We start from the raw sequence: 21,405 nt of genomic DNA, 5'->3' as shown, positions 1-21,405 counted from the left end.
GTACGTGTGAAGGCTAAGAATGAAGACTTGATAATGCCCCTGTGATGTAATGCGCTCTTTCTGTACCGGTGAGGAATTGGATGGGTCTGATTACAGCACTCAACCTGCAGTCCAGGGGGTTCTTTTTATACACCACCTCAATTGACAATGGAATGACATATGAGATTAGATGCTAAAAAATACCCTGTTTAGTGGGAAAATGGTAAGAACTGTGGTTCTGAAGTCAAGATTGTGCTGCTCCCGACAAACTGTCTTTCTGGACTAAATCTGGGTATGGAGTAAAGCGCCATCTATTATTCTGAGTCAGTTCTCCTAAAGAACTCAGGACATATCATCATCAGGATTTCCCATTTTATGCAAGACAAGAAAACAAATGATAACAAACTAGTGAGATTAATCCTTGCCTTTAATTTTGAAAACAAATTGAGGTGCATGTTGACAGATACTAGCTCTCTTTACTCCTGCTTGCCAAAGGAGTCCTCCAGTAAGTTGGAATAGGAGATGCCTTTCGCTGCCGGGCCTACTGCTGCTCCATTCAAGGCTTCATCCAACTGGAAATAAGCAGTAAGACAATGGTTAAAATAGTATGAGTGTGACAGGTCTTAATGGCTAATCAACTGCCTTATTTCCATCTCTAAATTTCAGGCAAGATATATTAGTGATAATTTGTCATTTCTGCGATTTGAGCCAAATTGCACTGTAACATGCAGTCTTGGAATATTGCATTGGAGAAGACCTCAGCAACAGGAGTTGAGAAACACTGAACAGGAATAAATGTAGCAGGAAGAAGCAGGGCCCAGCTAGCTCTCTAAACTAAGAGGTCCTCAGACAGGGTCAGCTAATTTTTCTGACATTGGTGTCACATAAAGGAGAAGTGGGGTGTGACACACACAGACAGTACGATGCCACTGTGGCAGTTCACTCCTCTTCAGGACGGCCATAGAGCTCCTGCACAAGAGCTGAGTAGCCCACCGTCAACTGGCTGAGAGGCCTGGGCTTACTCTCTGTCGTAGAAAAGGGCTGGAAACCAGTGACAGATAAGAGTCAGAAAAATGACAGAACACAATAGGGACAACAGTGCAGACAAACCCCCAAAAGATGAACCTGTTTTGACATCGCTACACTTGATTCTTTGTGCGTCTGTGTGCTTGGGTGTAGCACCTTTACTGTGTCTGTGCTTTCATTAATGCACAAAATCAAATTCTCAATCAAAATCAAAAATCTCAACAACGGCAAAACAAATTCTCCACCTGCTGGACAAACCTGGAACTACCCCCCAGAAGTCTTTACACATCCTGTGTGTCTTCTGCAGATGGTTTTATTTAAATCGTTATGTGGCATGGCATGCTAAATTACAGCTACTTAAGAAAATAAATACATCTGAAAAGCTCACGAAAGGACTTCTCAGAACTGATCTGAAAGAGGCTGTGGCTCAGAGATGTACTAGTCTTTCATCTGGAGTAACAGGCTTGACCTGGCATACTGCCACTGGGAAACAATTAGGGCCAATGGCCCATACTTTTTATTCTTAGTTGCTCAGTGAGGTGTTGCTCCTTAATTACTCGTCTGAAGTGTCACTTCAAATGGAGCAAGTGAATGTTTGACCCAGTGATGGTGAGACTGTGTAGGCTGACAGCTGTCACTCACCCTCATGACATCGTCAGGCAGAACCGGGGGCAAGGGGTTCTCCTTCCAGTTAATTCTGGCAATGAAGGCATGGTAGTCCAGTTCCCCTCCCTCATTCTCAAACCTGAATATCAGTGAGGAGTACAAAGATTTGTGTAAGAAAGTACAAATGCCTTCGAGACGGTAAAATGGAAAAAATAAAAATGAAAAAAAATTGTTCGCCAAAAATTGTTGCCACTCTTGAGTCTTACTTTTTGAAGATGGCACTCAGCAGTTCATCAGCCACTGGGATCTTGAAGGCTTTACAGATGATCCTGGCCTCCCCGGTGGACAGCCATCCAGTCCTACAGCAGAAAGGGAGAGAAGAGATGATGGAAAAGGTAATGTTGAGAACCAGTGTAACTGAACCCTCCTACAAGTAATTCCTACTAAAGAAGGAGGGAAAACATAAGCTCCACTTCCACTGGTTTACGGTCATCAGTAATCTGAGGTTTGGAAACTTCTCTGAAGACATTAGAGCATGCCTGCTCTGTTTGGGAGGTGCCTGTTGTTTTCTCAGTATTGGGCAGCTTGGCAGGAATGAGTCGCTGACATTCTGACTTAATTACCAGGAAGAAACTTAGGAAGAAAAATACGAAAATAACAGCTTTTTGCATGCCCACAGGAGCAGGACATGTGGATTAACCCTTCAGCATTCTGAGCCATCTATTTCCCCTGCTTGCAACATGCCACCCTGTCCTGGGGGATCATCTGTTTTCCATGCTACGCTTGGACCGCCGGAACTAATCGCAGCTCTTTTCTCTGGGCTGATGCTTTGCAGATTGATGGAGGTCTCTTCGTCCGTGCCTGGGACCCTGACGCAGAGCCCGTAAAGGGAAGAGGGCTGCAGTCTGACGCTACCTGTCCCGGTCCTCGTGGACGAAGGCCTTAGTCATGTCGGCGAAGCTCTCAAAGTGGTTCTTCTTCAGCTGTTCCTGCGCCATGGCCAGCATCAGGCCCAGGTCTGTCTCCCTCTGCTCTTGCACGGCGTAGCTCCGTGCAAGCGTCCGGATTTCATGTTCTGAAAGCTGGAAGTCTTCCCCTGCCAGTAAGCTCCTGCAGTGACGGGACATCACATTACCATGTATACCACAGCTTGTAAGTCTGTACTAATTTACTAGCTTCAGAGATTTTCCCTGAAAAACCATCAGCAGTTTAACTTACAATTATAATTTCGAATGTAAGATAACTATAGCTTGAATCAACTTGTAAAGCCCATTATACATCCAGCTAAACTAACTGCTTATGTTTCATTTCAAATACTTACTGATTTTTAGGGTAGAGTGCAAATTTACATTAGTTACGCATGGGAAATTATACTGTATTTTTCAAGGTGAAAAATACTCTTCACATTTTCCACAGAACATTCCTTGGGGCTCTGTTGGGAGTATTATGAGATAACCTGTGCTCTTCACTACACAATGCCAGATCTGGTCCTGGCTCGCTTAAAACTGTATATTAAATCTGGTATTGTTTAATGCTAGGCTTCTCACCTGAAAGACTCGTACTGTATGACTCCAGTGTTCCCTGGGTCACTCATGGCCAGGAACTGTCTGACCTCTTTCTGCTTGTCCTCGCTAAGGGATTTCAACTTGCTCAGGATGGTTCCAACGTTAGCCATGGAGAACTACACAAAGCAAGCCATTTCATTTTTATCATGACAGAGTCGACTTGTGATAACGAAAAGTATGACTGTTAAAACATTTTTTATTCTGTATGCTTTTTTTTTGTAGTGCACTGATTAATGTGTACTAAATTGAGGAAATTGCAGTAAAAAATGTAACCAAGCAACAGACTGATTATGTAATGGAGGTGTAATAAACTCTGCCTGCAGTGCGCCATGCTTGGTATTGGGAGAAAATACCAGAAAGTTTTTGAAGTAAAACACAAACAACTGTTCCACAGAGTGCAGTATAGAGCATCAACCATCAGAGTGAGGTTTATGCTTGAAGCGTAAGGCTGAGCTTTCACATAGACATCAGGTGACCCATGCTGCAGATATATATTTCCTGCTTATTTGTTTTTGGGTTGTACCTCCTCTGCATTCTGCTCCATGTAGTTCATGGTGTACTCGTCAGCATCTACCAGCTCGAACTCCTGTGAGTTCATACACAGCCTGGCTCCCAGGTACAGGTCCTGCGCCTTGAAATACTCAGATAACTCGCTTTTAAACAGCTCTTGCCTGGGCTTCTTAACCCTTCCTCTCTCCATGAATTTACCTCCCATCACACCTATAAAGAAAGAAAAACGCTGATAGGCAAAACCACGCTAAATAGTCTTTTACTTTTACTGTAAATTACCCTGTGATCATTGGGTAGATCACTGAGATGTATCACTACACGAACTTGAAAGTATCCTACAGTATATGATATTTAGAACTATGATTATTAATTTTATTTTAAGAACAAACAAACATAAATATTTAACCTTTAACTTGTCACCAGTAGTGCCACATAATTTCCATAGGCTATATTATTACCCAGGTTCCTCTGGGTCCTTTCATACACAGAGATGGTGTCATCACTGAGGTAGTAGGAGATGATGAAGAGTCTCTCCGTGTCGACAGGATTGTCTGACACCATTTTACCAATAAATTGGAGCACATGGCTCACCAGACCCTGCCTGAGAAAGAGGAAACACACAGAGACACATATTTGTCCATTTTAAACCTCCTGATACAACTCAGCAAATATTCTAGACCGTGGCTTTCTTCCATATATCACCAGATGCAAAATTAAGATAATCATTCAACAAAGTCAAAAGTACACAATACAATCTGCCATTTTTCACTGAAGATAGGGATAACTAGAGCAAGCATTTACACATGGGATTCAAAGACGGCTATCAAAGCACTGATCTTGATAAAGCTAATGGGATCTTCTGAAGTAAACCTTGTCTGTGGATCAAACAAAAACAAAGAAACAAATGCAACTGCAGTGAATTGCATGAATTGCCTACTATTAAAGGCTATTAAAAACTCTACCTTGCGTAACAGAAATTGACTTAAGAATTACTGTGGCGTAATCCATACAAATACCCCTGATGTGCCCTCAGGTCTGAGCACCACTCACCTGTCTTTTTCCATCATCTTCTTGAAATCTTTCTTTGGGGGCTTGAGCAGTAGGCCTTGGCAGGAGCAGAGGGAGTCCTCCTCAGACCCAAAGCCATTATAGGGTGGCACCTCCCTTGGCTGTTTTGGGGCTGAGCCAGCTTTGTACTCAATTGGTGTGAAGTCTTCTGCGTATGATGAGAAATAGACAGAGTGAGAGTGAGAAAGAAAGAGGGAGATAGAGAGACAGAGAGAGGGGTTACCAACTTGTGTAACAGAATATCTCCTCACATGTGAGCATCAACCAAGTCCTCTATCAGGGCAGTCTGTCACAGCAGCCCCCTTTACACTGTCTGTCACTAATGAAATGAAGCTTCTGATCATATCAATGCGATGCACAGAGTGGATACAGGTGCTTCCATTTTGCTTTCCTGTTGGCTCAGAGGCCTTCATCTCATATATTTCTCTGCTCCTCTGAGAGGGCTAAGAAGTGATATTTCATACCATATGCTCTGAGACTGATCTCAGTCCGTGATGTTTGTAATGCACCATTGCTGTCTAGTATCTGCCCAGAAACACCTCATACCAAGAGCATGTAGCTACAGTGTAGCATTGAGCTCACTGGGTTTTTTGGTCGCATTCTTGAGGAGTACTTAGTGCTTCAGGGGATTTGTGGGTAAACTGGGGATTCATGGGTAAACCTCAGAAAAACAAAATCATCAACTCACTGTCAAATTCTCGTAACCAAAGGCAAAAGGGTGGGAGAATGTTGTTTTGTATCTAGATTCTAGATTACTAGAAATCTGTATCAGGTTTGCATAAGGTGGTGAAAACTCACTCAAATCACTATTTTTTTAACATTGCTATGAGCATGTCAGATTTTCTTCTCCATTGTAGCAATTATGGTTGCATTTCAAGCTCAGTGACTGCTGAGAATCAACTACCATTCATTATAAAAGGGGAAAGCAGTATATACAGAGTGCTGTATGAAATAGTACATTATGAGTACAATATTTTTATGAACTTCATTCAAAAAGTTAAAAGCCAATACTATGATCCATCAACACAGCTGCACTTTGTTCCACAAGCTAGCAAAAGTCCTCCCCCTACTGCCATCAAGTGGTCATACAAGGGCAAGGCATGCTGGTTGTTCTGGAAGTGAGCTTGGAAACTTTGATTCATTTGAAAGGGAGACAACGGGTTTTAAGAAATTTTAACAGAATTTAATGAAAATTGAATAGCAAAAAGTGAGGAATAGCAAAAGGTTTTTCTGTGATGTCATTTGTCTGTATGGTGAACAATGATGTTCATGTGTAATACCCACTCAATGTGGACTGCTTTGGCTACCTACCCCAGTCAACGCTCTCTCCTCCACATGATAGAGTGGAGGACCCAAAGCACTTCCTCCTTTCCACTGGAATGATGGTGTGACTCACCAATGCCGTACTTGGAGCGGTAGAACTCCTTGGTGAAGTTGTCACAGTCACAGAGGACCACTTTCCTCCCCCACACGTTGACGACTGCTCCAAGGGTCAGATCAGAATCCTTGTAGAACTCCTCTTCGATAGCACCAGTCTAGAGAGGTCACCAGTAAAGACAGAGGCAGAAAGACAAAAAAATAAAGGGACAGAGAGACAGGAAAAGAAAAAGAGAGAAAGAGAGAGAGCGCTCTGGCTTCCTGTAGAACAACCTAATACTTGTACAACTAGCATAACATCAGGTAACCAATGATGTAGACAGATGTGTTAACTCCCCAAAGGAGTTCCAATTTCAAAATGCTTAACAAACTAATCTTGAGTAAAAGACATGTCATGCGTATGCTCTGTGCCTTGGTGTTTGTTTGAGTGCCATGGAAGCTACTTTAAGAACCCCCTGTTAAACAACCTATTTTATCTATGCCATATGCCACGTTGCTCTCTTTTTACATAGCTATGATCTCACTGCCAATGAATACTCCTTGTTGTTCCACTACTTGCAATAAACTATTGCGAGGCCATCATGATAACCAGTGCATCAACTGCCTAAAAAGTGTCATGAGGTGAGAGCACTCTCTCCAGAGAGACCAAATTTATAACATCAACAACAAAAACGCTTCTCCACAATCTCCACCTACTTTGAGATTATCCAGAAGGTACCGGCCTTTGTGCCCCATTGGCCCAAACACGTTGAGCACCGTGCGGTCTGTGATTTCTCCGGGCTGGCGCTTGGGAGCAGGGGCATTCTGTTTAACATGGGAGGGAGAGAAAAGCAGAGAGTATAATTACAGTGATTTTGCTGGGAGGATTTCTTATAATTTGTTTGTGAGGATGCATTTATTGTAGTGACAGGCGGCGTCGTGTCAATGTGTCCAATGACATTTTGCGAAACGCAGTGCAGGGGCACACAGCTCGGTAAGCGCATGATAAAAACTGCATGAATTCGAAACTTCTTTCATAATGAATTAGGTCTCAGCGGCAACTGGGGAGGAAGGTAAAAGTGCCTGGGGGGGTGCCTGACGTTACTGCAGCCCTGTCAGTCTGGATAAGAGCTCTGTGCAGAGGAAGGGAAAGTGCATCCAGGCAGAAAGAGAGATGCAGCCCTAACCCCTGTTATGATCTCATGATGGCAAAACGGAAAGAAGAGTGAACCGGCAGGTGCACTTCAGTGGCAGTGCTACAGCTCTACGGCCTGCTGTGTGCTTCGAGGGTCTCAAATGCAGAAAGAAAGGCAGATTCCAACTGGTAATGGAACTGAAGCCCATTCCCGCAGACTGGTACATAGGAAACTGCATTAGATGTAGAGCAGGGTGATTCCTTTTTGAGGGTGGAACATCAATCTACTAGGGGGTGCCACACAGAGTAATTCTAACCGATTCCCTGCTGTCTCTCTGACACCAACAGGTGAACTGGCAGACGGGCTGGCTCCTGGCTCACCTTGGGCAGCTTGCTCCGGTTCAGGAATTTGGGGATGTTGTCACGGCCTGAGTTGCGGTAGAAGACCTCCCGGATGTCGATGGTGTCGTCAGACAGGAAGTAGCAGAGTACAAGCTCACGGCGGCCTCCGGTTTTGCTGTCGGGATCGTCCCAGTAGCAGAAGAAGCGCAGCACTTTTTGGTCGTAGTCCAGGAACTGCCTCAGTGTGTCCTGTCTCTCGTACGGTCGCAGAGGCTTCATGCTGTCCTCCATCTATGCAGACAACAAGACACACCTTCATGGGTGGGTCAGAATAACAATAACCTGGCCCTTTAACAAAGAAATCACAATCTGGTCTGTTGTCTGTTACCTACTAAAACGCCTGGATCGTATTGTTCCATCTCTCAAACTGATTTTGGTAATCCCACACCAGTGCGCACTCTCAAATTTTCATGGTTACCAGAATCATTTAGAAAATAAAGATCATGCATAAAGTAACTCAAAGGTAAGAGGACAACATAAATTATGGATTTGCCTCTACACTCAATAAGATTAGATGATCCAACCTTGCTGGGAGAAGCGAAAAACAGGGATAAGCACAGTTTCTGGCTCTATCTTGCTTTCAAACCTCTTTGCGGAGACTGGTGTAGGGGTCCTCTGGGGTGGTAACAGGAGGGTTGACGCGCACCCCCTGTTTCCTCAGGAAGTTGAGCGTGAAGGGGTCACAGTCTGTGATCGTGAAGGTCCGGGATAACAGCACCACCTGCTGGTTGATATTGAAGTGGTGAGCAGTGTAGAACTGGCCATCATCAGGAGGTGGAAGGGGGATGCGCTGGCGCCGAATCAGGGTTCCTGTGATCATCAAAGACAGAAACGCTGAGAAAACACTATAATGCTAAATCCATGGTGTCTAAAATTAAAGGACAACACACATTGCATGCCAAAATAAAATAACATAAACAAAACTAAAAGTATTTTCAAAATATAGAATCCATTTTTGGATTGCTAACCTTTCTCTGACAATTAACTAAAATGACTTTTTTTCTATTTCATGTCTGATATACATTTTCCTTGAAGAACAAAGAGATGTGAATCATTCTGTAACTTTCACTTTTTATTCAAATATTTATCTTGATATTTATAAACTAATTTACCAGAAACCCCCTGGTAAATTAATTAAGACAGGTTACCCTGTGAAATTCCACTGTTCTTCACTTCTGGTTCCACCACCTGAATAGTACTGTCCTCCAGATATAAGAAAATTTTACACTTTCTCACTCTGTATGTCTCTTCTCTCCTCTGACACACAGGCTCTTGAAAGTGAGCATCAAAGCAGAGAACCTGCAGACAAAAATATGAGTGAGAAGGAAGAGGTTTCTGTACTGAGCAGGTTTCATTGCACAGTATAAGTAAACACAAGTCAAATGAGGGACTAGAACTAAACAAAGATGTCTATTAACCTTGCTGGGTAGAAAAATCATTTCTAACAGCTAACAACATCAGAAACATAGAACACAACTTAATGTAATTAATCATTCAATTACAGGTTAATCAGTGCTTCTTGTCACCTGTACATCAGTATTGATTAACTGCAAGATTAACAGTTTTGTTCACATTGTACATTAAGTGCAGCTAAATACACCTACATATACAAGCATGGCGTAACAGCTGCATTAAGCATTCATAACACATTGAGCATAGTACGTGTCACACTTTATCACATGCCATAACATGTTATGCAGAAATTAATGTCACATCCAACACTGTCACATGACATTAGGACAGCTCTCACCCCAGCTATATGTGTCACATAACACTGTTGGCATGGTTGAATGTGACATACATTTCTAAATTTATTTCTATGTTATCATGTGATAAATTGTGTGACCTATCATACACAGTGTATTTTCCATGGTTAATGCAAACATTATACCATGCTTATGTAGGTTTTATGTCCTTGCACTTAATGTACAATGTGACCACAAGGCCCAGTGTTCAGTCTTTTCATCATCCATTTAAATTCCACACGCACCATTCTGTCATAGCTTGCTGCAGTATGGTCAACAGATGGAGAGTTGTCCCACACATCTAAATTAGCTAACACAAACCTGTTTGTCAAATGCCAGCCATGAGGGTACATTACTGCCCCCCTCACTTGAGAATTTGGGCTTGGATTTCTGGCCCAAAAGCAGCTCTCCCCCGATGCCAGGTTTGTCAAATCCCACCAAGAATGGAACTCCATGGGCATAGTCAAAATGCTGGGACTTGTGAAACTTTTCTTTGCCCAGCTGAAAGAAAACACACGCACCATGTGACTTCATTTTAAACAATCAATTAACAACAAGTTGGCTACTTTGCTATTCACCTCTGTGTAATCAATATGTGCCTAGTTTGTTAGGTGTAGCTACCTATCGTCATTTATAGCAACGTGAACATTAATGCCAGCCGGCCAGCTAGCGAGCGATCAAACTAACTTTCAATTCTTCAAACAGAGCGATAGCCAATTTAACTTTATCTAATGATACACAATGACACAGCTATTAGCTAAGTTACCTACTGTTGGTAAGCACCTAAAATAGTTTACAGCAGTAATGTAACGTTGTTCATTCATGAGCAAATAGTTGACATTAACTATTTAACGTTTTAGCTAACGTTAGCCGGCTAAATTCGTTTCAAATAAACTCATTGTAAATTGGCAAGATAGCCAGAAGGTAAAGGAATGTTCGCGAGCTAGCTGCCTGATTTAACTTGGTAGCCAGCTAATCACCTGCAATTCCCTAGTTAGTCTGAATTTTTGTGTATGTCTTTTGTTGATATTTTAGTATTTTTGAAGCAACTCACGTTTTTATTAGGAGAATATCCCGGCAGCTTAGGTAACGCCACGGTGGCAGATTATGGCAATATTTTCACCGTCCTGCGTAAAAACCTCACTAACGTTAGCCTACTAGCAAGCTAACTGTCTTTGGGTTGCTATGGAGAATGCATCGTTTGCCCTCGTTGCTGAGATACAGTGCTCTAAAGTTGCTGGGTACTTTTGCGTGCGTCCGCATTGACTGAAACAAAACTTTGAAATAAATTACTTGATTAGCTAGTTGGATTCATTACACTTTTGTGTCGAATCTAATTTGAACAATTTTCCCACAGAATGGTACTTAAGACTTGACAACTAAGAAGCACTTAATTGTAGTTTTTAAATGCTACCGGCTGTTTTACATTAATATTTATCTTAAATTAGCCATAGTAAGAGCTAATGATCTCTCGACGAAACTTTGTCGATTCTAATATCAAGCCAAACACTTTCAAAATTGGACGTCAGACACATTTACAGTCCATTTGCTATGGGTCATCTTAAGTCTTATTGTATGCCTCTCAAAATGGTGAAATGCAGGGAGGCATTCTTGACTATACTAACATAAGGCATGACGTGTGACGGCAGCACTTTACTGTACTTTGTGCAATGTACATGGGCTGTTACACAAAAAGGACATGGGGTCATATCTTTCAAAAATATCATTTCCATCTGTCTCAATACTATGACCTATTTTATTGATCACATGTAATATGAACTGTTTGCTAATCATTCAAAACACTTAAAGCCATCCATTCCTTCCTTTCTTTTGGTGAAAATAACGACAGAGAACATAAGCATACCGGTTCTGAGGACATTTATTTAACTTGTACACATTAAAAAAAAACACACACACAGTAATAACAGAAAAAAGTGTTATTTGGTATTTGTGCAAGCGTAGAAACAAATACATTACACTGTACACTAAGGAATATTGCACTGTTAAAAAGGCAAAAAATTAATCATAAGAACCAAAAATTAACTCACTACCGAGCATTCTGGTATATCTTTATAGCCAACAGGACACATCATGAAAATGTGGTGTTTCCTATTCAGCACATTAGACGATTTTAAATGATATGATTGTGTGGTTTCTATAGACATGTCTAATAAATAACAAGCTAAAACACAAAGATCAGAATGTAACGTGAGGAGTGAAGCCTGTCCTATGTACAGTATGTCAGTCGTGTTGCGACACCTGCCGGGGGTGGCTGGCTATAGAGGCACAGTATACAGGGGGATAGTATTTCAGCAGCCTGCACAGCTGTAAATGTACATCTGCATTCCATCCCTGCTGCTTCACAGGACACCCATCTCCCCGTTTCTCCTGCAGCAGGATAGGAGAAAATACTTCACAGTTATTACAACCTCCGGTGTACAGCAGATACTCCTTGTAGGCTCGACGGCGACTTTAGGATGCCAGTCCAAGCAAGAAACCGCCCACAAATCCACTGGAGAGGACAATGTTTCTCTTTACAAACTCTGTAGACTAGAAAAAGAAAAGGGAAAGTAAGCAAGCACATTTTCACAATTAAATTGGAAATTTTCCGTACAATAAAATATTTTCCATGAATCAAGAACTCGCACATATTCTATATATTTAAACAACTTTGTTCCATTAATCATATCAAAAGTGAGTGTTGATAAATGATGACTCAAAAATAGAACATATTTGAATGTTTACCTGTTCCTGACAAGTTATGTCCACAAATACTTGTTACTTTAACATTATCTACCGACAGAGGGCACTATTGCTTATATTTTATATGATAGCATAATATGTAATCAACTACCACACAACACATGATAAATAAAATACATACTGGTTTTTGCCTTTCAATCTTTTGGATTAGATTAATGGGAAAACAATGTATTTCTCCAAGTAACAGCATTCATCTTCATACAATTTTTCAAACAAATTATAGTAATTAACCCATGACAGATTATAATTCCATAATCAATAATTTCTCTACATTATAGAAGAGAATTCTAGAAGAGCTGCAAACTAGTTTATAAGAAAGCCTTTACCTCTTCAATAAATGAGTTTATTTCAGGTGCTGCTTTGTTAGCTTTCTTCTTCAGATGTTTCTTTGCTTTATTCACATCCTTTTCAACTTTCTTCCAGTCAACTTGCACATATCCACTGTGATTTGCAATCTGCAAGGCAAAAAAGCAGAAATTCACTTTAGACTCCAGAAAAGAAGGACGATCCTATGAATAAAGATATTTACATTGAAATTAACTAGCGGGTTCAAATCAAAACCTGTGCATGTGTTTTTCCAAAACATATTAACTGAAAGATCAAACACTGGTGAATAAAACAAATATAACAAAACTACTAGGAATGACTTTTTTTCTACTCCAGGTATCCCTCAATGGAGAATTCTCACTGTAAGGCTGTGGTTACATGCTCTAAATGTTGATGCATCATATAACACAGTGCTTACCTGCAATAAAAGAAATCCTCCACCAACAGCTGTGGCTGCAATCTTCCCAACCCTCTGAAAGAGATATCCAGCACACCTTACAGGGAAAAGATTAAAAAGACTGATGACCAATTTATCCATTTACCTTCATTTACCTTCCTTTTAATATCAAATTGGATATTATAAATAATTTTAACCTTCAAGGGAAAAGGCAAGAAACATTTGAAACTGAAGCTAGTGGAATGTTTTTAAAACATGTCATGAAGTTAATGTAAATCACAAGACTGAGTAATAAATGCTCATAAGTCTAAACAATCACTCTCCGTGGGTTAAATTTTATTTATTTGGCTGACAGTCTTACACAGAGAAACTTACACTGCCATCATGGCACTAAATGCCTATAGTATCATTTAGCAGACGCCTTTATCCAGAGCAACACAGCGCACCTAATAAGGTGACATAAAGCTGCACAAACAGGACACCACCAACCACACATGAACATACCAGCCAGTCACTCCACCCATCATGATTTGGGTGGCCACCGAGTACTTCTCTGCAATTGGCCCTGAGTTGTTCCCGAACACACGGCTCCACCACTGATGGCGCCTGGCATAGTCGGTCAGGTCGACTACTTCATATGTGTCATCATCACTCTCTTGATCTTCATACAGAAACCAGAGATGGGTGTCAGTTTGATTCTAGCTAGACAAGTCAAGTAGCTTATTCCAATAGAACACATGCAACTACAAATTAAAGACTCAATTGGAGAAGGTTGAAAAAAAGTTATATTTTATCTCTAATAACCTAACAAATATGTTCATGGGGTGAACGACTCAGTCTTCAGAAAGGAATAACCTACTGCGACAATAAGCGTCTGATCTATATATGACTATATGCTTCTGACTTTCATTTTCAAGTAGTAGGACATTTAGCTAGCGAGTATAACTAAATAAGAAAATCTAACTTAGCTAACTTAAGAAAACCACACGTACACATGGCTAACTACTGGAGACCTCGTTGACACTTTTGTGTATGACACTTTTTGTATAAAACTAACTTTACTTTATATCTCACAATACTTGGATGCAACCAGCTAACACCACACTTACTTTAGTTTTACATAGTCTTAGGATAAGTATTCACCTTGACATCAACCTAGCCATAGCCAGGTTGGCTAGCTTGGTCAATTTAAGGGTGAATGATTTGTTGTTATACAGGGAGCACCTAGTTACTTTAACTGGCAAGTAACGAACGCTGCCTGACTAGCAAGAGATTACACAAATGCAGCTAAAATAATTAGCTGCCGATCTTGTTGGCTAGCCATTTTAGATTGCTACTATATATAGAGGTGTAGTATGTAATCGTAGCTGGCTCACTATGTAGCGAGCGTTATGTAATGTATGGCCAATGTTGTCGACAAAAAGGGCACATTGTAGGTAGCTACACTAGATAACTATTCAATTGGATACACTTTAATAGCTAGCCTAGGTACACTGTAACACTGCAAAGTCGGCCAATGAAACCAGTGAGACGCTGCATGAGTTATGTCTGTAGTTAATGTTGACTAATATTAGCTAAATTAGCAAGCCGGCTAAGTTAGCTTAAACACTCATAAATTCGTAGCCATGGGAAAGGTAGCTAGCTGACGCTAGCTAGCTATGGCCGCACATACAGACTATGTGTTATTTCAAATTATATTTTAGAATTTTATGTTTACAGCAGTGGATCAATCCTTAACATTTTATCATGTAACAAAATTATGCTTCTTGCTATTTGTAACACATTTAGCGAGGATACGCACAGCTGATTACATGAATACCACTAACCTTCTCTACGCTCCGCCATTTTGCAATACGGATGTTGACAACGTTGCTGTCACTGTTCAGTTACGTAGCTGGATAGCTACCGCCCACTGAGTTCTACGACGTCTATATTTAAAGACGCAAGTCCCAGTATTGACCTTTTGAGTACGCGCTTTAGTTAACGTCAATGTACAACTGCACCCATCCCATTTGCAATGTTTTTTTTGTTGTTGTTGTTGCTAAAAACGCGTTTCAGTGTAGAAACACATAAGATTATTCACGGGTTTAACGAATTTATTTTCCATTTGTCACGTTGCTTTCAAATTAACACTGTAACTTTCAGAAGTCCTGCATTGTGAATAAATACCGGATTGGGTTTATACGTGGACATATGTACGAATCGTTTATACTGTGGGTTATGTACATCGTTGGTTTCAGCTACGACAATAGCTGCTTGTTGTATGGTAGCCTGCTTGTTAAATTATATACAGATATGATATACAAGCATGTGCAGAATTCGACATGTATTCACACAATCGTTCAATAGAATATATACATTTTCCTCTTCAATTTTCCCAGGTGGAGAAGATAGTACAATAATTACAGTAGTGTTTACAAGGAAAATAACAAATTTAATACAAGATTGTTTTGAACTGTTGAGATGTAAAGTGCACTTTAAAATAAAACCTCACTATGATTATTTTATTTTAATTACAAACTATTCAAGAGAACTAATATTACTGTTACAACAAGCAAAACTTTACAACTGAATGCTGTAACTTTTGACTGAATAACATTTCTGTAACTACAACTGTAACGTTTAATTTCAGTATCTAATGTCTACAACATTTCAAACAAATGTAAATAATGATTCTTTCTGTTCTTACAAATAATAACTGAAAATGTTAAATAGGAGCAGTGTGTGGGTCCTCATTTTTTAATTGTCTCTACACCAAAAGACAGTTGAGCTAGACACACACACAAAATGCATAGAATATGCACTATGCATTTCAGCCATTCAGCAAAATCAACATATAGAAACAAAAATTTGGTCTTGTAAGAAATATACTCAATGGATATAAGCACCTGGTTCCTCAGTAAGAATGGTAATGATGTGCATTCATTGAGAGTGGTTTACCACTTCACTGGCTTTCCACTCTGTGGAAATCATATTTATACTCTCTTTGTGTATCTCTATCTTCAAAGCTACTTTTCACAGAGGTAATGGCAGAGAAACACTCATTTCCCCCTCAGTGACACCCATGGCAGATTCAGAAATTGGAAGATCTTTTCCCCTGATGTGTTCCTTGCCTCAAGTTACTGCAGTTTCAGCACATTTCCATTAATTGTACTGTAACACATTCCACAATTTTCACAGTCTAAGGCAAAGTTTTTGCACTACAGAGCAAGATATTTGGGCCTAAGTGTTGTCTGCTGTTTGGATCCCATTAACATGGTGCTCCTGCTACTGTGATGTGGTCGGACAGCACAAGGCAAGCAGGCGTTGTTTCACACCAACAAGAAATTTACCTCATCTTCCAAAGCAAAAACCACTCTTAAAATAATTGAGGTCATATTTGTGTGTCATTGTTAAAACTAGAGTAATTCTATTTTAGAACACATTTATTTTGTTTTAAAGAGTGGTATACATTTACATTTACATTTATTTATTTAGCAGGTATACTTGGTATACTTAAGGTGGATCTGGCAATTTGAGAGTAACATGTTTGGTACCTTGGGCACAGGTATCGGTTAAATGTTAAACGTTCCAGGCATGCTTGACACAGTGTGATATATAGTCCAGAATATAGGTGCGATGACCAATCTTGTTGAGCTGAATGTCCCGTGCTTGTCATTAAACACCTTATACCCTTATACAAACCACCGAAAGCGAAATCCAAACCGTTGAAAATGTATCGCAAATAATCAGTTCACAATTAATCTTATTTTCTAACACAGTAAGCACCCCCTGCATCAACGCCATACCTGACAAACAAATCCACGACCTACAACTTTGTGTACAAGGGTGTCACTACAGAAGGGACAATAGAAAGATATTGGCTAAAACATGTTTTTCAAGCTCGCACGGGCTGTATTGAACTGAATCTGCAACTAACGCAAGGGAATGATTTGGAGACCACTAAATTTTCGATCTACTGATTGAAATGCGCAATTGAAGTGAGCAGATTTGTTTTTGGTAATGAACACACTTCGTAATCGAATGAATGTTTGAGTACGCTCCTTACTCTGAAACGTGTCTTATTACGACTGATTCACTAATTGACGACTATCAAATCCATTCCTTAATGGCAATGTGACGCATCCTTCGCAATTTCTAGTATGTAAATATAAATATTTACTATATGGTGACACAACGTTATAGCTTTACAGATATATACATACGTATATAACGTTGTGTACATATATGTGGCCACGCAACCAAACATGCTGCTGTATTCACTTTGACTGCGCTGATAATACTTAAAAACGACAGACATTGTAACCAATGAGATGTCCGAAAGTATACTAACGTCACATTATTACACGAAGGCAAACCAATCGAGACGATCTGCAGGGGTGCGTAAAGTTGAGTGTTTTTTAATCCTCCCCGTGAAAGTTTATATGAGAAACGAGGCTCCAGAGAAAGGAACCCCAAGATAAGGCCAGTCACGTGTCAATGTTAGACAGCCACTATTGGCTGGGAAAGAGGGAGAGGGCGTTCCGACGACAGCGGCGTGGGTTCGCCTGTGTGACACAATTACAACAACTTTGAGCTGGTGGTTGGGGGGAAGTTTGTGATATTACCAAATAACGCCCAGTTTTAAAACCCTACATCAACAGCACTCCATGCACCACACGGCATTGGTTGCATGAAGGATTTTGTATAAAAAATGTGAAAAGAAGACCGCTTGAAGACTTTCTTCTTTTCCTTGCGGAATTACCTACACTTCTTTTTCATTTTTTAATACTGGAAAAAAGTTGCTTTTCCGACATCTATTTTCGCTCGGTTTTTTAATTTGGTGGAGTTTCCCGTTTGCTAACCCGTTGCGTTTCCATGAAATCGTGCGGAGTGTCGCTCGCCGCTGCTGCCTGCGTTGCTGCTCGAAGTCTCGGCGCTGCTGGTGATGAGGAAAAGAAAATGGCGGCGGGAAAAGCGAGTGAAACCGAAGAGGACTTTCCGAGGCTGACAGCGCAGGAGAGGGATAGCTTGGTCGAAATTGACAGGTCAGATACACAACCTGATGTGAACTCGAGGTGTTCTCTTCTGTCCTTGTGCGTCTTTTCTTATATCGAAGCGTGTAAAAATGCAATCTAGTGCACTTCAAGTAACGCGGAGCCGCCTGTGTTGTCTTCTCTGCTTGCAGCCGACTGTTTGGATTTCAGAGGCTTCATGAAGATGGCGCCAGAACGAAGGCCTTGCTGTTAAAGGTAACTAGCGAAGCTAGCTATGTCAAGAATGGGACTGTTGACGGTCCTGCCCTAAATCCACCACTACTCTCGTGTATTTAGCACACGGAATACAGCTGTCTAGTTAACTTGCTAGCGAACGAATGCTAGTTAACTTGCTACTTTTGCAGGACTGTACAAAATATATTTATTGGCTGGACTGACCACTTCATATGCGCATTGCTAGCTAGCTAACGAGACAGGGGACCTGTATTTACGCACCGTTCTCAATTCCTAATCCAACGCCGAGTATTGTGCTCCATTGAGCCAAGGACTCTGTCATCGGGGCACCAAACCAGTTAAAGTTCTTATTTTTGTTGCCACGATGACACCCTTGACCATTTTGCTTGATATGCTCGCTATCATAATCGCAGCAACCATAACTCTGAGAATTCCGTATCGTTTTGCACTCTGCAGTGCTAGTAGTAGCTACGCGGCTAACTAGAAGTTAGCTAGCTAGTATTTTGACAGTTCGGGCAAATTGCAGTTGTGGGTTCCGTAGCCACTTGGGTAACTGTAAAGCAAATGTCTCAGGGAGTGTGTGGAGTCGTTGCGTTTTTAAAATGTAATTGCACGAACAACTTGATAATGAAAGGAGTTCGCCCGGTCTTCTGTGGTTGAAGTTTGATTTGTGCAGCGAGTTTAGACGTGGACGGCGAGGCCATGTTTACCATTGGCCGCTGCAGCTGGCGAGCTGTCTCTCCGGCTATCGAACCCGTGTCGTATGTTGAACTTCTTTATGGAGTCAAATGCTTTTCTGTTCGTATGTTTTGCAGTTGGGTAGCGTTTCTGCTGTGGTGTGGACACAGCGTTTCGTTTGACTATAACATTGGCTAGTTAGGCAGCTTAATAGTTAGCCAGTCTGTTATGTGCATTTTGTTGTCCAGTGCATGCCATGTTTTGTTTATTTGCGAGTGTCAGCTGGACGCTGTTATGGAAAGCTTTGAAATAAGGTACTGACTGTGTTTTGAAACAATGCTAGCTAACTAGCTAGCTAGATAGTTAGTAATGGCTGCTCGGATCGGCCCAAGATGGCGGGACGGGGAGGAGAAAAGTGAGAGAGATATTGCTAGGTAGGGAGCAAAATAAAATAATTCACCATGTTGAATTTGCGCCAGTGTAGCGTCGACCCGATTCATTTTGTGTATTTGTGTCGTGTTTGGTCTTTTCATGTGCAAAGGGCCAGTTGTATGTGTTTGCTTCAGGGGTTTGGTCGTATGTGTTCCACCCTCCGTTTCTGCATCACATCACCATCAACCTGTGGAACATTGGACATCGAACAAAGGCCACTCAAAGATCGTAGCAAGCTAGTTTTTGTTTATAATGTGGTGAGCAGTGTGTATTTGGCTACAATCGCGTTAAATTGTACATCATACTTCCATGTTGTTGGAGATCCAGAGGATTTAGCTTGATAGGCCTCTTGCCAGTTAAGAAAAATCTCTGGATGTGGTTGGCTTGGGGAGCTATCTAGTTAGCCCGTATAGTGTATATTACACAAAGCATTCGCTGGGCTTTGAGGCTTAATTCATTAGGCTTTATTTTCAAATGCAATTTGTCGATCAGCGAAATGAACGGCAGGTGAAAATGGTTTTCTCTGCCCGTTTTCTCCTGTGTGGCGGTAGTGTACACTCGCATGTGTATTTGGATGCAGTTGATGTGCAAAACACGCTTTTGCACTGTTCATAGCCATGGTGCAAGAGCGAAACGCTTTCCATATAATCTGTAATGATCAATTTGAGGTTTGGGGGAGGGGATACCCATAAACAAAGAGATTAGATAAACATTGGTCCCGATAGGTTAGTACAACGTCGTTAAGTCTGACAGACACACAACCATTCCGTTAGCATACACAGTTTGTAAATTGGTGGACTATTTTCAGTTTTGAATTCAGTCCGTTTAGTTGATTGTTACGTGCATCTGGGAACTGAAGAGTAACAGTTTACACATCTCTTATAGATAACCGGTTGTATTAAAACCAGACTGAATGTGTGCAGACTACTAGGGTGTCGAAAACACGAACCTATTATGAATTAGACAGAACGATGACTGCCGGTGTTATAGAGGTTATTCTTCATCTAATGTTTTGCAACTTCTTTCATGTAGCAGATATGCTGAGAAGGTCATACCCAGAAGGACACTGCAATTATACTTTCCCTTAAAGGAAAAAAAGTTAATCACTTCTTTGAAATTGCCTTCTCATAAATGCAGTTTGATACTGCATTCTGAGTATGCGTGTCTTTCTGTAGTTGTGTAAATTTCATTTTGAATAAAAGGTAATTGTAGAAACATTGTAAAATCCCAGTGCAAACAGATAATTCCAGGGTGGATATGTATGTACCTTTTGACTTCAATAAAATAAAAAAGACGCATGCAAAAATGGTTCTAGTCCGCCAGTATAAGCGGTGTCAGTGAAGCAGTGATGCCCAGTTATAACGTTCTGTTGTTATGAAGATCCATATAGGACCTATATCAGCAGTGTTGTAAAAGCTAGGCTGCCTAACAGTTCCTTTGGTCTTGCACAAAACCTGGCCCAGCTGTGCAGACCAGTGTAGTCCTAGTTGCCTTTTTGGTGTGTTAACAGTGTTGGCATTTAATATACGGATGGGACATCTTATTGATACACAGTTAATATTAGTCTCATTCTTCTTTTGGTGTTGCTGTGTAACAGCTGCATGAAAATGATTGTGCATAGCTGTGTTTCAGCTGGCATCTTCAGTTGGGATATGCTGGATGTCCTTTAAATGCATTTTCATCTGATTGTCATACACATTCAGACTGGGTGAGTTAAGACGATGCAGAAAATGTGCTCAGGACTAAACAAGGATCAGCTTTCTGTTTTGATTGATTATCCATTTAAATGTATTTTTACACTCTTAGTAGTCTGTTACTATTAGTGGTCTTTATCAGGCTTTCTGGCATTTTGCCATTGTCATGATGTTTTGGTTTCTGTTAATGTCATTTTGTGTGTTTATTATTAATTTGTGGTCTGGAAAATGCCTGATATAAATTTTCATGAAAAGGGTAATCTCAGAGTACAATCAGAATGATGGATGTCTTTTCCTTGACTTTTGGATAACAGATTATGGGACTGCAAAATGCAGCCAAGTTTGGTACAAGAGCAAAGAAGCAGCCTAGGCCTACAGCTAGAGAAATGTGATGTGTAAAACTGCATTTTCCTGCTGCATACTGAGTATACTTTGGGTTGTATCCTGCTGTGGACTGATGTTGATGATGTTGCAGTCTTTGCTTGGGTCTGGTCTTCTGAAGTTTTGAGATT

At 40.8% G+C, this 21,405-nt stretch overlaps 3 protein-coding genes across 6 annotated transcripts in view; 1 reads left to right on the top strand and 2 right to left on the bottom strand.

Annotated features, from left to right (window-relative positions):
* Nucleotides 1–514: 514 nt before the first annotated feature.
* Nucleotides 515–10,497, bottom strand: efhc2 (EF-hand domain (C-terminal) containing 2; the record flags this gene model as incomplete). Its single annotated transcript, XM_036539988.1, has 15 exons — nucleotides 515–1,020; nucleotides 1,648–1,750; nucleotides 1,878–1,970; nucleotides 2,527–2,721; nucleotides 3,159–3,292; nucleotides 3,700–3,896; nucleotides 4,145–4,287; nucleotides 4,737–4,902; nucleotides 6,151–6,289; nucleotides 6,828–6,935; nucleotides 7,627–7,878; nucleotides 8,234–8,457; nucleotides 8,796–8,946; nucleotides 9,714–9,893; nucleotides 10,447–10,497. Coding segments are annotated over 15 exons (2,238 nt in total), but the record flags the coding sequence as incomplete, so codon positions are not given.
* Nucleotides 10,498–11,253: 756 nt separating this feature from the next.
* fundc1 (FUN14 domain containing 1) lies at nucleotides 11,254–14,784 on the bottom strand. The gene is made up of 5 exons (XM_036540426.1): nucleotides 14,706–14,784; nucleotides 13,384–13,540; nucleotides 12,901–12,976; nucleotides 12,482–12,610; nucleotides 11,254–11,942 (listed from the first exon to the last, which is right to left on the bottom strand). The coding sequence occupies exons 1-5, from the start codon at nucleotides 14,722–14,724 to the stop codon at nucleotides 11,865–11,867; spliced, it is 459 nt and encodes a 152-aa protein (XP_036396319.1). The 5' UTR covers nucleotides 14,725–14,784; the 3' UTR covers nucleotides 11,254–11,864.
* A 2,628-nt stretch (nucleotides 14,785–17,412) lies between these two features.
* The window catches only part of kdm6a (lysine (K)-specific demethylase 6A), a 72,536-nt gene continuing 68,543 nt past the window's right edge, over nucleotides 17,413–21,405 (top strand). For all 4 annotated transcript variants that reach the window (XM_036540386.1, XM_036540384.1, XM_036540385.1 and 1 more), the window contains exons 1-2: nucleotides 17,413–17,906; nucleotides 18,047–18,110. In XM_036540386.1, the coding sequence (XP_036396279.1) occupies nucleotides 17,737–17,906; nucleotides 18,047–18,110 (234 nt within the window). In that variant the 5' untranslated portion in view covers nucleotides 17,413–17,736. The remainder of the gene's footprint in view (nucleotides 17,907–18,046; nucleotides 18,111–21,405) is intronic.

Source organism: Megalops cyprinoides, chromosome 11, assembly GCF_013368585.1.
Source record: "Megalops cyprinoides isolate fMegCyp1 chromosome 11, fMegCyp1.pri, whole genome shotgun sequence".
Classification (NCBI taxonomy): Eukaryota; Metazoa; Chordata; class Actinopteri; order Elopiformes; family Megalopidae; genus Megalops; species Megalops cyprinoides.
Note: the sequence above shows the minus strand (reverse complement) of the source record. Positions and strands in the feature narration are given on the sequence as shown.